Below are 16,722 nucleotides of genomic sequence, written 5' to 3' on the forward strand. Positions count from 1 at the left end.
GGGGGGCAGGGCAGGGCAATGTCCCTGCCACCTCCTGTCACCACTGCTAGCCGGTAATAGTTAGGGACCCCCCTACCCACAAAAACACCCCAGCACCCCGTGTCACTGCTCACACACACATGCCAACACCCCCAAGGGCATTGAGGTGTCCCGGTATTGTCCCCATACACGGGCACCCCCCAGCCCCACGGCTGATCATTGTGCTCCGTGTTCCCCCCGACAAAACAATCTGGCTTTGGATGTGCACTTTCTGCCTTTGCCTCCCGGGGGGAACCCACGGGACCCCTGGGAAGGGGGCTGGGACACCATTGCTCCTTGGGGCTGGCACCACCTCTCCACCGTCCCCACAAGAGGCAATGAGCTCTCCAGGCCACTGCCAGGGACCCCCATTGTCACCTTCCTCACATCGTCTTTCCCAGTTCCAACAGCCCACTCTGCCCCCACACATCCCTCCCCACTCCCCACACACCAGCCCAGTCCAGTAACTCTCCCCCACTCCTCCCAGCCCACCATGGTCTCAAACATCCCCTTCCCCGCGCCCACTCTGGCCACACTCATTCCCCCCCAGGCCCCCCAGTCCAGCCCGCTCCCACACACCGCCTCCAGCCTCCACAGGCCACTCTGCTCCACTACACCCTGCCCTCCCAGCCCTGCCAGGCCCCAACATCATCCCCCAGACCCACGGCCCACGCCACTCACACACATCGCCCCCAGAACAGCCCCAGCCGGGCAGGACCGACCCACACAGCGCCCCCGGACCGGCCCCACCTGCTCCAGCTGCCCCTGGAGTGGCTCCACCTGCCGCACCACCAGCTCCACCACCTTCACGGCCGCCGCCATCTTGGCCCGCCGCGACGCTCTGGCGCCAATGCGCCTCTCGCTGCCCCGCTGCACAGCGCCCCCTGGCGGCCGGCGGCCGGCAGCGCTCCGGACCGCGGGAGGCAGCAGCCCCGAAAAGGGGCGGGGGGCGGGCGGCAGGGCCGCCCCCTTGCAGGGCCCTAACAACCACCCCACACCCACACCCCCAGAGGGGGCATCGAGGGTCCCCCCCAAGGGGCAGAGGCTACAGCCCAGCACTGCCATGGGGATGGAGCCCTGAGCAAGCAGCGCACCAACCCCCTAACACTTTCCCACTCTCCTGAGGTTCCCCCCAACCCCAAAAACCAAAGGATGGGGCTCTGGGTCACCTCCAGCAGCAGAGGAGGAGGGCAGGAGCCCCAGGGACCCTCCCCAGGGGGTCAAAGGGGAGCAGGGTGCAGGGGCAGGAGGGACTCAGACAGGGAGCAGGAGAGATGAGGGGGACAGTGCCAAAGGCAGCAGCTTTATTGTCACAGAACCCAAATAAAAACACTTCCGTTAAACTAAACTAAAGCAGTAGCAGTAGCAGACCCCCCCCCCGCGATGCCCCATTGTTGCTCCACAGGGACAGGGACACCCAGTCCTCACTGCAGGCAGACAGGGAGCCTGTAGGCAACAGGGGCTGCCTTGGCAAGGTACTTAGTCTAGGGGCTTCATGGACGGAGCCCAGGGAGGAGCTGCTGGAGAGAGGGATTAGAAAGAGCCTTCTATCCCCAAAATCCCCGGAGCAAAAGCTAGTCCCATCCTCTCCTCCCCCAGCACCAGGACCAGACTTTTCAGCCCAGTTTCTGCCAGAAGCATTACACAAGGGCTGACCCTCTCCGGGGGGATCTCTGGACATGCATAGGCACCTGCCACCTATAGCCTCTTGCAGAAGAGCTCATGGACAGAGCTGGCCTCCTCATGAAGGTTCTGGTTGTAGAAGATGTAGGCCAGCTTGAACGTGCACAGCACTGCCGCAAGGGAAACCCAGATATTAAAGACACAACGGAGAGAGAACGACCCCTCCCTCTCCTTACCCAGCCAGGGATGGTCACCCTCTGCCCTGGCCCCACCAGCCACATACTCTGCGTGGCAGAGAACCGCCTCAGGTCACGGACACTGAGCTCTGCCACCGCATTTGACCTGAGACAGGGCCGAGGAGCTGGGTTTGGTCCCACCTGTCACGGCACTGACCGGTGATGTCGAAGTACTTGGCTCGCTCGCTCTCGGGGAGCCCCTCCAGTGCCTCCAGCATCCACACCACGCTCGCCCTGCAGCCCGCCGTCAGCCGCTCCAGACCCGGCCAGCCCGCCGCCTGCAACGGCTCCAGGGAGAGGGAGAGGATGGCTGGCAAGAGGCCACCAGCGACCCACAGCCCCCGCAGAACCTCCCCGGGGTGGCGTGAGCAGCCCCTTCCAACCCCACCAATGTGCCACCACCTCTGATGGGAGAAGACACCCAGCACCACGAGGGTCTCGCCCACCCCCAGTGCCAGGGACTGGTACGGCCCCTGGTACCTGGGAGCACTGGAAAGCATCGTAGGTCACACTGGCAAGAGCTGAAGGCTGCGATAGAGCAGCCCTTTCGCTGTGAGCTTCTCTTCGACACCATCAGGAGGAACCTGCAGAGGGGAGGGAAGGAGAAAAGCAGCTTTCGTGGGGCCAGGGCAGCACCGAGCACTGCCGGCAGCCAGGGACACCAGAGAGGGACACACTGCTGATGCATTAAGGGGAGCACCGAGCCCGGAGCAGGGTTACGAACCCTCCAGCTACTCACAGAGGCTCTGATCAACCACGTTACGTGGTCAACCCACTCTCAGCCCCAGCCTTACCCTCTCCAGCAGCCGCTGGAGGACACGGCAGTGCCCCTCCGTGAAGGCACAGAGGCCAAGCACGTCCTCCCGGCCAAAGAGCTGCTGCTTGCTCCTCTTCACGTACTCGCCGAGGGAGGAGACGGTGAACTGGCAGCTCTCAGCCAGCGCCCTGAGGAACCGCTCCGAGGCCTCCGCCGCCGCCCCGAGAGCCGCCGCGGCCTGGGATAAGGGTGGCCCCGCAGGACCGGTGCTCTTGGCCAACACCCGGCTCAGCTGAACCCCGGCCTCCAGGAGGGACAGCGGGTCACCAAAAGATTTTGCGGAGCTGCCGGTGGCCCCCAGGAAGCCCCTCGCATCCTCTACTGCCTCCTCCGCCTCCCTGTACTGGCCGCGCTTGCAGAGATGCCGGCACTGCTCCAGGGTGAGCTCGAAGAAGCAGAGGGATTGCTGGAGGGTGGGGGGCTCCCCCGCCTCCCTTCGCAGAGTCGCAAGCAAGCAGTCCCCGAGCTGCTGGCTGAGGAAAGCCGAGGATGGCGCCCGCTGGGCTTCGTACAAGGCGGCAGCTGCCTGCTGTGCTGTCTGGGAGGTGAAGAAGAGGGGCTGCAGCAGCAGCAAGGCCGCCCCGTCCCCTTTGTTGCATTAATAGTTGGAGTCTGAGGAGTGGCTAGGGGGAGACCCTACCACTGAGTCATGAGGTTCAGGCAGGACCCCCTTGCTTTCTAAACTCCTTCTCTGAGAGGAGTCTAGGTGCCGCTAAGTCCAGTCTTAGTCTCAGACTTGGTCAACGGTTTACTTTCTAAGGGCTGTAGAAGTAACCACTCATCAGAGTGTTTGTTGTTGGTAACTAATTTGGCAGCTGCCGCAGCCGGTAGCATTCAATGAGAACGATCACGGCTAGATTAACAAATATTGCAATTTATTAAAGCAACAGATACACAGGTTCTTTGGATTGCCGATGATAAGATTGCTGGTTACAAGACACACATAAATGCCAAAGACATGCTAGGCTACAAGTGTGCTAAATGAATATGAGGCGACTCTGCACAATGGAGATTTACAAGGCGACTCCAATGCCTTAGAGATTTACGCAGAACAAATATGAAGCAACTCTAATGTGAAGCGACTCTAATGCATTAGAGATCTAAAGTGACTCTGTAGAGGTTTCCAGTCTTACCCCAAGGCATCCCAGTGGGGGGGAAGAGAGGCTCAGCCCATCAACAGGTCCCAGAAGTCAGAGTGGTACGCGATGGTATCTTCCCTAACACCCTCTTTCTCTTCACACGTTTTATGCTATTTTTTATCTTTCAGGTGGAGCTTGAGTGACTCTGGTCATACAAACCTGTATTATGATTGGTGTAATTTTTCCTCGCTTTACTTTTAAAAGCGTAGACTAGAAGAAATTCCAAACGCATGCCCAGTGAGGGGTGGTCGCACCTTAGAGGCGGGTAACTTTTTGGATGGAGGTGTGTTTTGCTACTATAATGATATTATAATGAGCAAAGTTCACCAAAAGGACATCATTTTGTCAAAAGTATGACGGACTGTTGGCCCAGGGTGGCAAATATGCAGCGTGCCAGCTCCATGGTACCTCAAGTTCCCATTTCTCACTGCACCTGGCCGTGATGCCAGGGATACCTTTCCTTCACTCCAGACAGGAGTCGCCTCCAGAGGCTGAGGGCTTGTGTTTTTTTCCCAATTGCTTTGTCAACACCCCCTTCCCCAGAAAGGGATCCCAATTGTTTGGCTTCTTTTCCCTCTAGTTCCAGGCTACTGGCCCCATTATCCCAGCATCGGAGCAGCCAGGTGACAATGTGCTCACCTGAACGAGGACGGCTATAATCTTTTCGCATATCTCGCAACTCGCTTAAGGACAGGGATCGGGTGGTCTCTATTTCGTTTATTACTTCTCCCTCCTCTCCCCGCGATGGCCCTGGTTCTTCATCATCCCGTTCTGAACGAGTTGATGTCCGCTTCCAATATTTCGTCTTGTGTATGGGGGCAACTGATTCTGGTACGGGTTTATTTTCTGAGCTAGCTCCGGTACTTGTTGTGGGGGTTTGAGTGGCTGCAGTGCCTGTTGTCAGGGCTGGATTGTCTACAGTGCCAGTCACTTTGCATTTCAATCCAGAGACCTTCTCTTCCCCCTGGGGGCACTGAATACTGTTGAGCAGGGCTCGGTATGCATGGGCCAGACCCCAGCACGTTGCAGTTATCTGTGTCTCTCTGGAGTTCCCAGCGTAACAACATACTTTCTCCAAATATTCTACTAGTTTTTTAGGATTCTGCACTTGCTCGGGGGTGAAACTCCAAAACACTGGGGGTGCCCACTGCCCTAGCTAGGTATTTGCCCATGCTATCCCAAATGCCCTGCCACTCATAACTATCAAGCCTTGGGGCAGATTTCTGGGTGATATTCTTAAGTTGCTTAGTCAAAACCAAAACAACATGCCCAAAAACTAACAATAAGTGCACCTTAACCACCCAAGGATGGTCAAGACACAAAAAGGTGGTTGTAACAAAGGCACAGACATCATAGGACAAAGTTGCAAAGGTACAATTCTGTATTTCCTCCATATAAAATCTCTCAGAGGAGGAGGTATAATTGCTAATTGCCTCAACAAGGTGGTATCCGAAGTACAGTAACGGCTTCAGCAAAAACCCCAGATACCAGATAAAGCTGAAAACTAGTGTTTGTATAACAAATCTTGTAGGCAAAACGTTACTAATCACAGCAGAACACAGCAGACTCAACAAACCAACACCGATCTTTAACACCAACTGCAAAAAGGACAACATGGTGCTGTGACCAGCAGCTGTTGTTGTCTCCAACCCTTGAGCCCCACGTTGGGCGCCAAAGACGACTGTCGTGGTTTAGCGGCAGCTCAGCCCCACACAGCCGCTCGCTCACTCCCCCACCGGTAGATGGGGGAGAGAATCACAAGGGTAACGCTCGTGGGTTGGGATAAGAACAGTTTAATAATTAAAATTAAAAGAAACAACAACAGAAATGCAATGTAAAGGAGAACAACGATAGGCGGAAAGCCCCGGGGGGAGGGGGGAAGGGAGGGGAGAGGGGGAACGAACCGCCGGAACAAACCGCACGCGCCGCAGCCGCCCCTCAGTATATTGGTCATGGTGTCACATGGTATGGAATGAACCTGCCATTGGCCAGTCGGGCTCAGCTGCCCCCACCATGGCCCCGCCCCTCCCAGCCCCCCCGCCACGCGGCAGAGCGCGGGAAGCTGGAAAGGTAGCCGACCCCCCACAGTGAGGGGAATTAACCCCTTCTCAGCCAAAACCAGCACACACGGGGATCCTGCACAACCACCCCCATCACATGGGCGTCCTGCACAATCACCCCCATCGCACAGGGGTCCTGCATAACCACCCCCATCGCACAGGGGTCCTGCCACAACCACCTCAACCACCCCCATCACATGGGGGTCCTGTACAACCACCCCCAACTCACAGGGTCCTGCACAAGCACTGCCATCACAGGGGGGTCCTGCACAATCCCCACCACTGCACAAGGATCCCTACATGCCAGCCCCCGTTGCACAGAGGACTTGCACACCAGCTCCCATTACACAAGGATCCCTGTGCACCCACCCCTCACCGCACAGGGGTCCCTGCACAGCCACCCCCATTGCATGGGGGTCCCCACGCGCTGACCCCACTGCACAGGGATCACTGCATGCCAACCCAATTGTGCAAGGGTCTTCGTGCACTGGGCCCCCATTGCACGGGGGTCTCCGCACACTGACATCCAGTTGCAGAAGTGTCCCTGCACAATCGCCACCATTGCACGGGGGTCCCCACACACTGCAACTGCCACTGCAGGGAGTGGGGCTGGGGGGGCTGTGTGCCCTGGGTGGGACTGGTGAGGGGAGCTGGGGAGGCTCTGTGGCCTGGGGGGACAGGGAATGAGGCTGGGGGGGGCCTGTGTGCCCTGGGGACACAGGGGAGTGGGGCTGGGGGGCCCCTGCTCCCCTTTGACCCCCTGGGGAGGGTCCCTGGGGCTCCTGCCCTCCTCCTCTGCTGCTGGAGGTGACCCAGAGCCCCATCCTTTGGTTTTTGGGGTTGGGGGGAACCTCAGGAGAGTGGGAAAGTGTTAGGGGGTTGGTGCGCTGCTTGCTCAGGGCTCCATCCCCATGGCAGTGCTGGGCTGTAGCCTCTGCCCCTTGGGGGGGACCCTCGATGCCCCCTCTGGGGGTGTGGGTGTGGGGTGGTTGTTAGGGCCCTGCAAGGGGGCGGCCCTGCCGCCCGCCCCCCGCCCCTTTTCGGGGCTGCTGCCTCCCGCGGTCCGGAGCGCTGCCGGCCGCCGGCCGCCAGGGGGCGCTGTGCAGCGGGGCAGCGAGAGGCGCATTGGCGCCAGAGCGTCGCGGCGGGCCAAGATGGCGGCGGCCGTGAAGGTGGTGGAGCTGGTGGTGCGGCAGGTGGAGCCACTCCAGGGGCAGCTGGAGCAGGTGGGGCCGGTCCGGGGGCGCTGTGTGGGTCGGTCCTGCCCGGCTGGGGCTGTTCTGGGGGCGATGTGTGTGAGTGGCGTGGGCCGTGGGTCTGGGGGATGATGTTGGGGCCTGGCAGGGCTGGGAGGGCAGGGTGTAGTGGAGCAGAGTGGCCTGTGGAGGCTGGAGGCGGTGTGTGGGAGCGGGCTGGACTGGGGGGCCTGGGGGGGAATGAGTGTGGCCAGAGTGGGCGCGGGGAAGGGGATGTTTGAGACCATGGTGGGCTGGGAGGAGTGGGGGAGAGTTACTGGACCGGGCTGGCGTGTGGGGAGTGGGGAGGGATGTGTGGGGGCAGAGTGGGCTGTTGGAACTGGGAAAGACGATGTGAGGAAGGTGACAATGGGGGTCCCTGGCAGTGGCCTGGAGAGCTCATTGCCTCTTGTGGGGACGGTGGAGAGGTGGTGCCAGCCCCAAGGAGCGATGGTGTCCCAGCCCCCTTCCCAGGGGTCCCGTGGGTTCCCCCCGGGAGGCAAAGGCAGCAGGTGCACATCCAAAGCCAGATTGTTTTGTCGGGGGGAACACGGAGCACAATGATCAGCCGTGGGGCTGGGGGGTGCCCATGTATGGGGACAATACCAGGACACCCCAATGCCCTTGGGGGTGTTGGCATGTGTGTGTGAGCAGTGACACGGGGTGCTGGGGTGTTTTTGTGGGTAGGGGGGTCCCTAACTATTACCGGCTAGCAGTGGTGACAGGAGGTGGCAGGGACATTGCCCTGCCCTGCCCCCCGGGTATTATAGGGGGCTGTGCTGGGTGCTCCTTGCCCCTCATGCTTGGCCCCGTAACAACTTGGGCATAGGGTGGCCATGGGGAGGGCCGGGCAGGGTGGCCTGGGAACATCGCATGGGCCTGGACAGCCTGGGGGTTGTGAGATTCCCGGGGCTGTGTGTGGGGCAGCGGTCTGGTGGGTGAAGGCTCCTTGTGAGTGGGGGACACCCCGTGGGGCTGGGCCTGCCGAACACTTGCACACCACAGAGCAGGCCCTGAGGTGGGTGGATACGGGGTCCTGTGCGCCCCCGGTGTGTGTGGGGCCCAGAGCCTTTTCCCCCCCTAGCCAGGGCTTGCAGGCTGCGTGCTCCCACCGCCGACTGTCTCCCCCTCCAGGCTCCCTGCCCCTCTGGGGTGCACTGTGTGGGCCAGGCTCCCACAGACCCCCTGGGTGCCCTGGAGTCTCCCTGAGCTGCGAGGGGAACCTGCCCAGAGCAGGGAGTGGGGGGTGCCAGTGGGACCCTACTGCCGCCCTCTCCTTCGGAAAGGGAGCGCCCCTCGATGGGAGCACGGGTGGGAGCGGTTCACGGGGGTGTGGAGCGATGGCAGGGGCAGCCGCCACTCTCACAGCGCCCTGGGCACGAGCAGCAGTGTCTGCAATGGGGGAAACTCTTCCCAAGGAGGGGGCGACAGCGGTGCTGGGACTGTGTGGGGTGGTGCAAGGGCTGGCAGAGAAAAGGGGGATTCCTCTTTCTGTGGGGACTGGGGGTGCACTGGAACTGGGAGGGGGTGATGGGCATCCCTGCAGTGAAGGGACTGAAGTTGTCGCTGTCCCGGTGCAGGCCTTGGCTGGAGGGGACTGGGGAACCTGGGAACCCTGTGGAAGCCCAGCTCTCAGCTCTGGGGCAGTGGTGGGCTGAAAGGCTCCAAGCAGTGTTAGTGGGGGGGGCTGCCCCCAGCCGAGCCTGAGCCCCCATCTTTGCCCCCGCAGCACGAGTGCATCTCCCTCCGTGGGTTCCGTTTCCCCACAGCAGACCCCTTGGGTTGTGCTGGGCACAGGCACTGCAAGGGGCAGCTCCTGGAGCAGGAAGGAGCCGACTGTCCCCCAGTCCCTGCGGGAAGCGGCCCCTTTCCCTGAGGGCAGGTCATGCCAATGCACAGGGCGCCGTGGCTGGAAGCAGAGCTGGGGCACTCGGGCAGGTGCCTGCCCCTGCCTGCGTCCCCGAGACAGGAGTCCCCAAAGGCCTGAGACCCTGGGGTGAATATTTTCCTTCCTGGGCAACTTGGTAGCAGCTTAAATTCAGAATTACTGATGGACCTGTCTTGTTTTCTCTCCCCTTCTTCCAGACTGACCAGTGCACGAAGCTGCAGGGATTCCTGGTCTTCCACAGCTTTGGGGGCGGCACCAGCTCCAGCTTTACCTCCCTGCTCATGGAGGCCCTCTGGCTCAAGGGCAGCAAGATGTCCAGGCTGGAGTTTTCCATCTGCCGAGTCCTGCAGGCCTCCACAGCCGTGGTGTTGCCCTACAACTCCATCCTGAACACCCATTCGAGCCTGGCGCACTCATGGTGGACAACGAGGCCACAACAGGACGTTGAGAGGCTCACCTGCTGCAACCGTAGTAGGTTGATAGAGCAAATCGTGTCCTCAGTCACAGCCTCCCTGTACTTCGGTGGGGCGCTGAACGCTGGCTGAGCCAAGTGAGCGATCCTGGGCAAGGATGAACGAGCAGACAGGGAAGGGTGACGTTGTAGAGGGTGCCAGCCACAGGCTGCCTGAGCAGGGAGAACAAGCGGGTGAGGCCATCGACAGACAGGTTGGAGCAGCCCCATGTCCACAGGAACCGGATCCTCATGGGGGGCTTCAGAGAGCCCTGCTGGAGGGGCAGCACAGCGGGACAACAAGCAGTCCAGGAGGCCCCTCAGAGCGTCGATGAGAACATCCTCCTCCAAGTGACCGAGGAGCCAACGAGGAGGAGAGGAGCTCTGCTGAGCTCATCTTCACCAGCGAGGAGGGGCTCTTGGAGATGTGGAGGGCAAAGGCTCGATGTGGAGCATGAAGGGGACGTGTGAGGTGGGTCCATGTGGGTCTCTGGGACACGTGCTCAGCAACGGCAGTGCCCGTGGGGCAGCAGCCTTGTGTGTTTCTTGGAGGAGCTGCTGGTGGTGCCCCCGTGCAGGGGCTGAAGAGGAAGGAGCTGCCTGTGTCCTCTGGAGGTTTCGCTGGGGGCTGGGGCTCTACAGAAGCAGGAGAGGGGCCACGGGCAGCGGCTCCTGCCGACACAGCGATGGCAGCCGCTCGTGCAGGATGGTGGAAACGGCCTCCTGCCTCCCCATTGGGCAAGAGCCAGGTCTGAGGCAGAGCGGTCGTGGGGCACACAGGCAGAAGGGAAAGCAGCAGCATCACCTCGTTCTGAACCGTCAGCTGATGTTGATTGACAAGGTCACGCACTTGTCCTACCATCACAGATTTCCTTCTAATCTTTTGAGTTTTATTTCAAAAGTACCGGGACCTCCCCGGGCGGCTCCCAAAGGCGTCCATGTCTGCCAGCTTCGGTGGTAGGGCCCAGTTCAGGATGTCCCTCTAGAGCAGGACTAGGATGAAGATGGCGATCTCCAGGAAGGCAAGGAACAGAAAAAGTGTCCTGTGGGACAGGAGAGGGGTCAGGCAGAGCTGGGGCAAATTTGTCTCAGCTCTTTCCAACCACCCAGCGTGAACGCCACCGTGGGACCTTTCCCCATGCTGGGCGCAACACTGCCCCTGCTCAGGACTGGAGTGAGGGGCCCAGGCATCTCTCTCGGCTCTAATGAACGTCTCCCTCGTGGGCCCCCAAATCCCTCCCTGTGTGCCCCCCCACTAGGAAGAGAATAAATACTGCAACGTTCCATCCCAGGCAAGTTCCCAAGATGCATAATGCCCTTGGCCCACTGGCACGAGCATCCCACTGCCCATGGAAGAGCCCCGGCACCCCAAGCCCCCAGGGCAACTCACCGCAGCCAAGAGGTGATCTGATGCCTCCTTGACACCCGCCGCTCCTCCTACAGGCCAAGGCACACAGAGAGATGTGTTAGGGTGTGCGAGGCGGCCGAGGCTTGGGGGCTCAGATCCCCTCCCTGGTCCTCCTTAAGATGAGTGCTCCCCTGTGCCCTGGGCACTGTGCAGACCCTTCCCTCCGCAAGGCCCACAGCGGGGTTGTCTGTCCTACCAGCCGCACAGCCACCATCTCCTGCATCAGCGACTCCCCTGTCCCCTCTGCCTGTGCTGTCTTCCTCCTGCTACAGACACCGTGGGGTTCAGGGCTGTGAGAAGAGACCTTGGCCGGCATGGTGACCCCCCCGGGTGGCCGCTAGGGTGCTGCCCAGCCTCTGCTGGGGCTGGCACCGGGCACCCTAGCAAGCCCTTACTGCATGGACCCACCTCCCCACCCTGTCCCACCCCAGGCCTTATGGGCATGGAGGAGAGCCTGGGAGCTGCCCAGAGTTGTGCAGAGCTGCTTCCAGAAGTCCTGAGTTGCTCAGAGAGTTTTTGAGGCGCTCAGGAGAAGACAAAGGGATCTCCAGAGCAGGCAGGAGGAGCGGACAGGAGCCAGAAAGATGTCTGCAGTGGCAGACACCTGCCCAAAGCTGCTCAGCACCCTCCACCCCGCTGCCCCAGGTTTCACTCAGGGCCCCGTTGCCACTCACAAAGCTGTTGGGTCTCGGAGGCATTCCCATCCCTCCTGGAGGTGCTGGAGCTTGTTCCTGAGCAGCTGGACAAGCAGAGGATGTGGTGAGGAGTCCGTGCCATGCCCACTCTGAGGGGCCTTCCCCCCACAAGCATGTGACCCCCCCCGTCCCTCCTGTCCCCAGTACCTTATTGACCTCAACTTGCTCCTTAACAGCAGTAACCAGTTCTGCGCACTGACGCCACTGCAAAGCAAGCGGGACACACTGCAGGGAGCCATGGTGTGAAAGGGCACCCCCAGTCAGTCCCCAGGGCAGTGGGAGGTGAGGGCAGGGCCAGGGCGTGCTGGGAGGGAAGAGGGAACAGGAACGTCTGCCTCCAGGAGGGGCAGGGGGTGGAGGAGGCCCCCATGACACCAGCTGGGGCCCAGTGCCAGAGTATCCAGCAACCCCCTCCAGCCCATGCCTGACAGGCCGTTACACACGGCTTCCCCTGACACACAAGGGAGGGTCACTCATCCCACCCCCTTCCCAAAGCCATGCTGCTGTGCCTGCCGACCCACATCAGGCTCCCCTCTGCAGCACAGCCACAGCCAGGAGCCTGGGGGACATCCAGAGGCCCAAGCCCTCCATCACGGATGCCCTATCCCGGAGTAAATCTCCTCCCCAGCCACACCACTGACTGTGGCTGCTGGGCTGCGTGGACCCAGCACTGGCACCCCGTTCCCTGACCCTTTCAGCACACGCCTCCTTTTCCCCTCTACCTTCTGCGCCTCTTGCAGGCTCGCGGCTGCTTCCATAATTGCGACTTGGACGTGGGCCTGCAGGAGAGGAGGGGAAGAGGAGCTGCCGTCAGGGCACCCGGGCACTGCCACGAGTGCACTGCCCTTGGCATTATCCCCTCCCAGACCCCCTCGGGCTCTGCCTTTGCCCTCGCGTCCCCTTTCCTTCCCCGGCCCTGCAGGCACTAGGGGCAGGCAGAGGGAGGGACCCCCAGGCCCAACTCGGCACGCTCCACATCTGGACATGGTCCCGAGCAGGTGGCTCTTGCTGACCCTGCTTCAGCAGGGCCATTGGACAAGGCCAGATGATCTCCAGAGGCCCCTTCCAGCCTCAACCAGCCTGTGATTCTGTGAGCCGACCTTCATCTGGGCCACCAGCCCCTCCAGCCGCTGCAGCTCCTGGCAGTTGTTCTCCAAACACTGCGCCACAACACGGTTCTGGAAGAGGAGCCAGACACAGGCACTCAGCCCCTGGCACAGCCACAGGAGCTGCAGCTGGGGCCAGGGCAGAGGAGGGGACACTGACCTTCTGGCTGAGCTCCTGCATGGTTTCCTGCAGCTCCTGCTGCTTCTTCCCCTGCGTGGGGAAAAGAAGGGTCAGGGGCTCAGCGCTCGCAGCTGCAGCCCCTGGGGACAAGGGCAGCACTGCACACCTACCAGGCACTGTAGCAGCTCCTTGTGCCTTTTGGTCTCGGCAGAACAGCGCACCAGGCGCTCCCGGAGCTTGCGGAGCTCTTCCTTAGCCACTTCGGTCTGCATGGCTGCACCTGCGCGTCGGGAGGCAGCAGGGTGTGAGGGGCAGAGCCACGTGCCCTATCGGCAGGGACAGTGGCAGGGATGCTGCCCTACCCAGACACACAATCATACACGGACACGTGGGTGCGCTTAGAGGAATGCACCCCCCGCACAGCTGAGCACAGCCACGCCACCCTGCTCACCTGTAGCTGTGCCCAGCACCGTGGGTGCTGCCACAGGTGCAGTCGTACGCGCATGGGCACAGCCACGCACGACCTTGTGCTCCCCAAGCACAGGAGTACCCACGCTCTCTCACGCACCGGGCACGGCCACACACACATGCACAGTCGGGGCTGCTGAGGGCTGGCATGGGAGCCTCCCCCAGAGAGGGGCACCGTCGGCCGTCTGCACACTCACACCTGCACCCCCCACCCCAAGCAGCAGTCCTGTGCACGTGTGCGCACTAGTTCTGTGCCCGGCTCAGCCTGCGCCAGCTGTGTGCTGAGCACGTGGCAGGAGGTGGTGGAGGGCATCAGGGACCGCTGAGGAGAGAAGGAGCTTCCCATGGCCTGCTTTGCTGGGTGCCCATGGGCCCCTCCTGCTGGCAGGGCTGCCCTGCCCTGGGGCCTCTGCGACACCTCCAGTGTCACCGTCCTGCCCTGTGAGGTCTCAACACACCTGTCCCGGCACCCCTTTCCTTTGGCTTCCCACGCACCCCAGCAGCACAGGCGTCCTCCTCGCCTGCCCTGCTACGGACCAGGCTTGCTGCCTTCCCCACTCCTCACTGGCTGTGGGGACCACGGGGATACTCTGCCCTCACCCTCCACTCCTGCGTTGGGAGCCTTCCACTGCACGGCAGACACAGGACAGCACCTTGGCAAGGACCCTCCAAACTCCTGCCCAGCAGCACTGAGCTTCTGCTCCAGATGCTCCTCAGCCCCCGGGAGCAGCCCTCTTTATACCCGCTCGGGCACCCGTGTCACAGGCGCACAGTGACACTGCGGTGACACTGACGGCCACAGCTGCCCACTGTGACACGGCCGTCACCTCCCTGGGGCTGGCACCAGGACTGACGTGGGGCCCAGCCTTCCCAGTTACCGGGGAAACAGGGCACCACTCTCAGCACCCACTTATCGCTGGCAGAGCAGACGCTCTGGGGCCTGACTGAGGCGCCAGCAGAGCTTCTGTGCAGAGCTGCTCACAACTTGCAAGCAGTGAGGAGCAACTGCAGCTTATTAGGTGAGGAGCGGCTCCTGGTGTTCAAGCGCTGTGGCTTCAAACCCTGCACAAACGGCTGCCCTCGCTGTGTCGGCAGGAGCCGCTGCCCGTGGCCCCTCTCCTGCTTCTGTACAGCTCCAGACCCCAGCACAACTTCCAGTAGGACACAGGCAGCTCCTTCCTCTTCAGCGCCCACCCAGGAACACCACCACCAGCTCCTCCACGAAACACGCAAGGCTGCTGCCCCACGGGCACTGCCGCTGCTGAGCACATGTCCCAGAGACCCACACGGACCCACCTCGTGCTGGCCGCTCCAGACCCATGCTCACTGCAAACACGCAGCACTTCCCTCTCCCTTTCCCAGGTCCCTTTCTGTGATCTTTTCCTGTGCTACCAACCCTGTTCTGATGGAAACTACCAACGCCCTCCATGGCCCTCCTGCATTTTGGGGGCAAGAAATCACTCCTCCCAACATCCTCCTCTGTTTTTTGGTGGTGGAGTCAGAATCAACCTAGAATGACTCACAAAGAGACCGGAGATGGAAAGAGCAAAGGGGACCCTCCCATTGACCTTCACATACAGAGTGATTAGAAGTAAGACACATAATAATGTGCGAGCTAATAAAAGCACAACTGGATGAAGCACTAGATTCAAAGTTCCTGTTGCTCTCGGTGACCACCAAGTAAGGTATCCCACCCATGATGTTCTCCATCCTTTTTCACTCTTTCCGGAACATGGTGCATTTCTTTTGCATCATCATAATGAACTGTAATCGGGCTTCTTTGTCCACTGTCTTGAACTTGTTTCAGCTTTAGTGGGGCACTAAAGGAAGCTTCTGGCCAACGGAACCTGGTCCTGATGGGTGACTTCCACTACCCAGACATCTGCTGGAAGAACAAGACAGCAGCTCGCATGTCATCCACCAAATTTCTGGAATGGATAGAGGGCTGTTTCCTGATACAAATGTTAGATGTGCCAACCAGGAATGAGGTACTGCTGGTCTTGTTATTCACAAACCGAGAAAACCTGCTTTGTAGTATCTCGGTTAGTGAGAGCCTTGGCTGCAGTGACCACAATATTGTGGAGTTCGGGGTCCTGCTGAGCGTGCTGAAGGTCAGCTCTAAGACAAGGGTTCTGGATTTTAGAAGAGCAAACGTCAGTGCACTCAGGGCTCAGCTGGGAGGGATTCGGTGGGAGGCTTCCATGGAATACAAAGGAGCTAGCGAGAGCTGGGAATTCTTCAAGAACTTTCTATTGGAAGCACAAAACCAGTTTATCCCCTACAAAGGAAAGGGAAGTAAGCGGAGCAAGAGGCCCCCTTGGCTCAACCATGACCTCCTGGGTCTTCTCAAATCCAAAAGGGAAGCACGCTGGAGATGGAGAAGTGGAGGATTATCCGTCGAGAGCTACAAGAGCATTGCCGGAGTGTGCAGAGATGCAGTTAGAAAAGCAAAAGCCCAGCTCGAATTGAAACTGGCTGTAGATGTGAAAAATAACAAGAAAGGTTTCTTCAGGGGTGTCAACCATAAGCAGAAAAAGAAGGAAAACATACGACGAGACAAGATGACCTCCGGCGGTCCCTTCAAACCGCTGAGCCCCAGTGACGTGCAGAAAGTAGACTCCACAATCTGTAGGATTGTAAAGCAGGTATGTTTATTCAGCGCTGGGCAGCACGGGGGGTAGTCCCACCCAAGTCGTGCGCGCCCCCGTGATAGTTTGTCTTGGATTTATACAGTAAAGCATTACATATACCTAAGATTTCCCAATACGCCTATACATATGCATGACATTTCCTCACTTCGTATTAAAATTAGCCAAAAAAAGTTATTGCTGTAAATCTTTCCCAACTGCACTTGCGCAGTGCCTCCTCGTGGTGGTCGTCGGGGCACGTAAAGATGAAGGCTGACGGCTCCTCTTCATCACCGCTAGTAACCTTTTGGTTTTGCGCTGACTCAGTTACCTCTTGACACTTGTCCAAACTGCGAAGTTGGTTTTAGCTGGTTCTTGAGACAATTTTCTATCCTTATCAGGAATTGCTCCTTCGCTGGTGGATTCCAGGCCTCCTTGCTAATTATTTTACACAGCGGCTAGAAAAGCGTTCCGCAACAATTACCTTTCAGCTGGATAAGCATTCAGCGATGGAACAGTTAACTTTTGGTTTTGCATCTTAAAAGCCCCTTCCCCCTTTCACCAGCCTGCGCAGCTCTGGGACGTGGGCAGAGGAGAGGACAGCAGCCTTACTGCTGAGCATCTGCAGGGCATCGTGCGTGCCCTGATGGTTCTCCTCCTGCATGCGGAAAGGAGAGCAGGGGCTCAGGGTCTGCAGAAACACCTCTTGGTCACCTGCAAAAGACTCTGCCATAAGAGCGCTTTTTTGCCAAGGAACGCACGCTGTGGAGCCCCCCTACCCCGGGGCCTGTGGGCACCCATCTCTTTTCCCCCAGCCCTTTCAGCACTCC

General features: G+C 59.9%; 1 protein-coding gene across 1 annotated transcript; it reads left to right on the top strand.

The window, feature by feature from the left end:
- The first annotated feature begins 7,032 nt into the window (after positions 1-7,032).
- LOC142048575 (tubulin alpha-3 chain-like) lies at positions 7,033-10,759 on the top strand. Its single transcript, XM_075075610.1, has 2 exons — positions 7,033-7,119; positions 9,214-10,759. Exons 1-2 carry the CDS (start codon positions 7,048-7,050, stop codon positions 9,559-9,561), a joined length of 420 nt encoding a protein of 139 aa, XP_074931711.1. The 5' UTR covers positions 7,033-7,047; the 3' UTR covers positions 9,562-10,759.
- The last annotated feature ends 5,963 nt before the right edge of the window (positions 10,760-16,722 follow it).

This window comes from Phalacrocorax aristotelis, chromosome 26 (genome assembly GCF_949628215.1).
Source record: "Phalacrocorax aristotelis chromosome 26, bGulAri2.1, whole genome shotgun sequence".
NCBI classification, from domain to species: Eukaryota; Metazoa; Chordata; class Aves; order Suliformes; family Phalacrocoracidae; genus Phalacrocorax; species Phalacrocorax aristotelis.

Excerpts from the sequence above, each read along its gene's own strand:
- LOC142048575 (XM_075075610.1), top strand. The coding sequence starts at position 7,048 with ATGGCGGCGGCCGTGAAGGTGGTGGAGCTGGTGGTGCGGCAGGTGGAG. Across the intron at positions 7,120-9,213 it reads TCCAGGGGCAGCTGGAGCAG|ACTGACCAGTGCACGAAGCT; the intron begins GTGGGGCCGGTC and ends CCCTTCTTCCAG.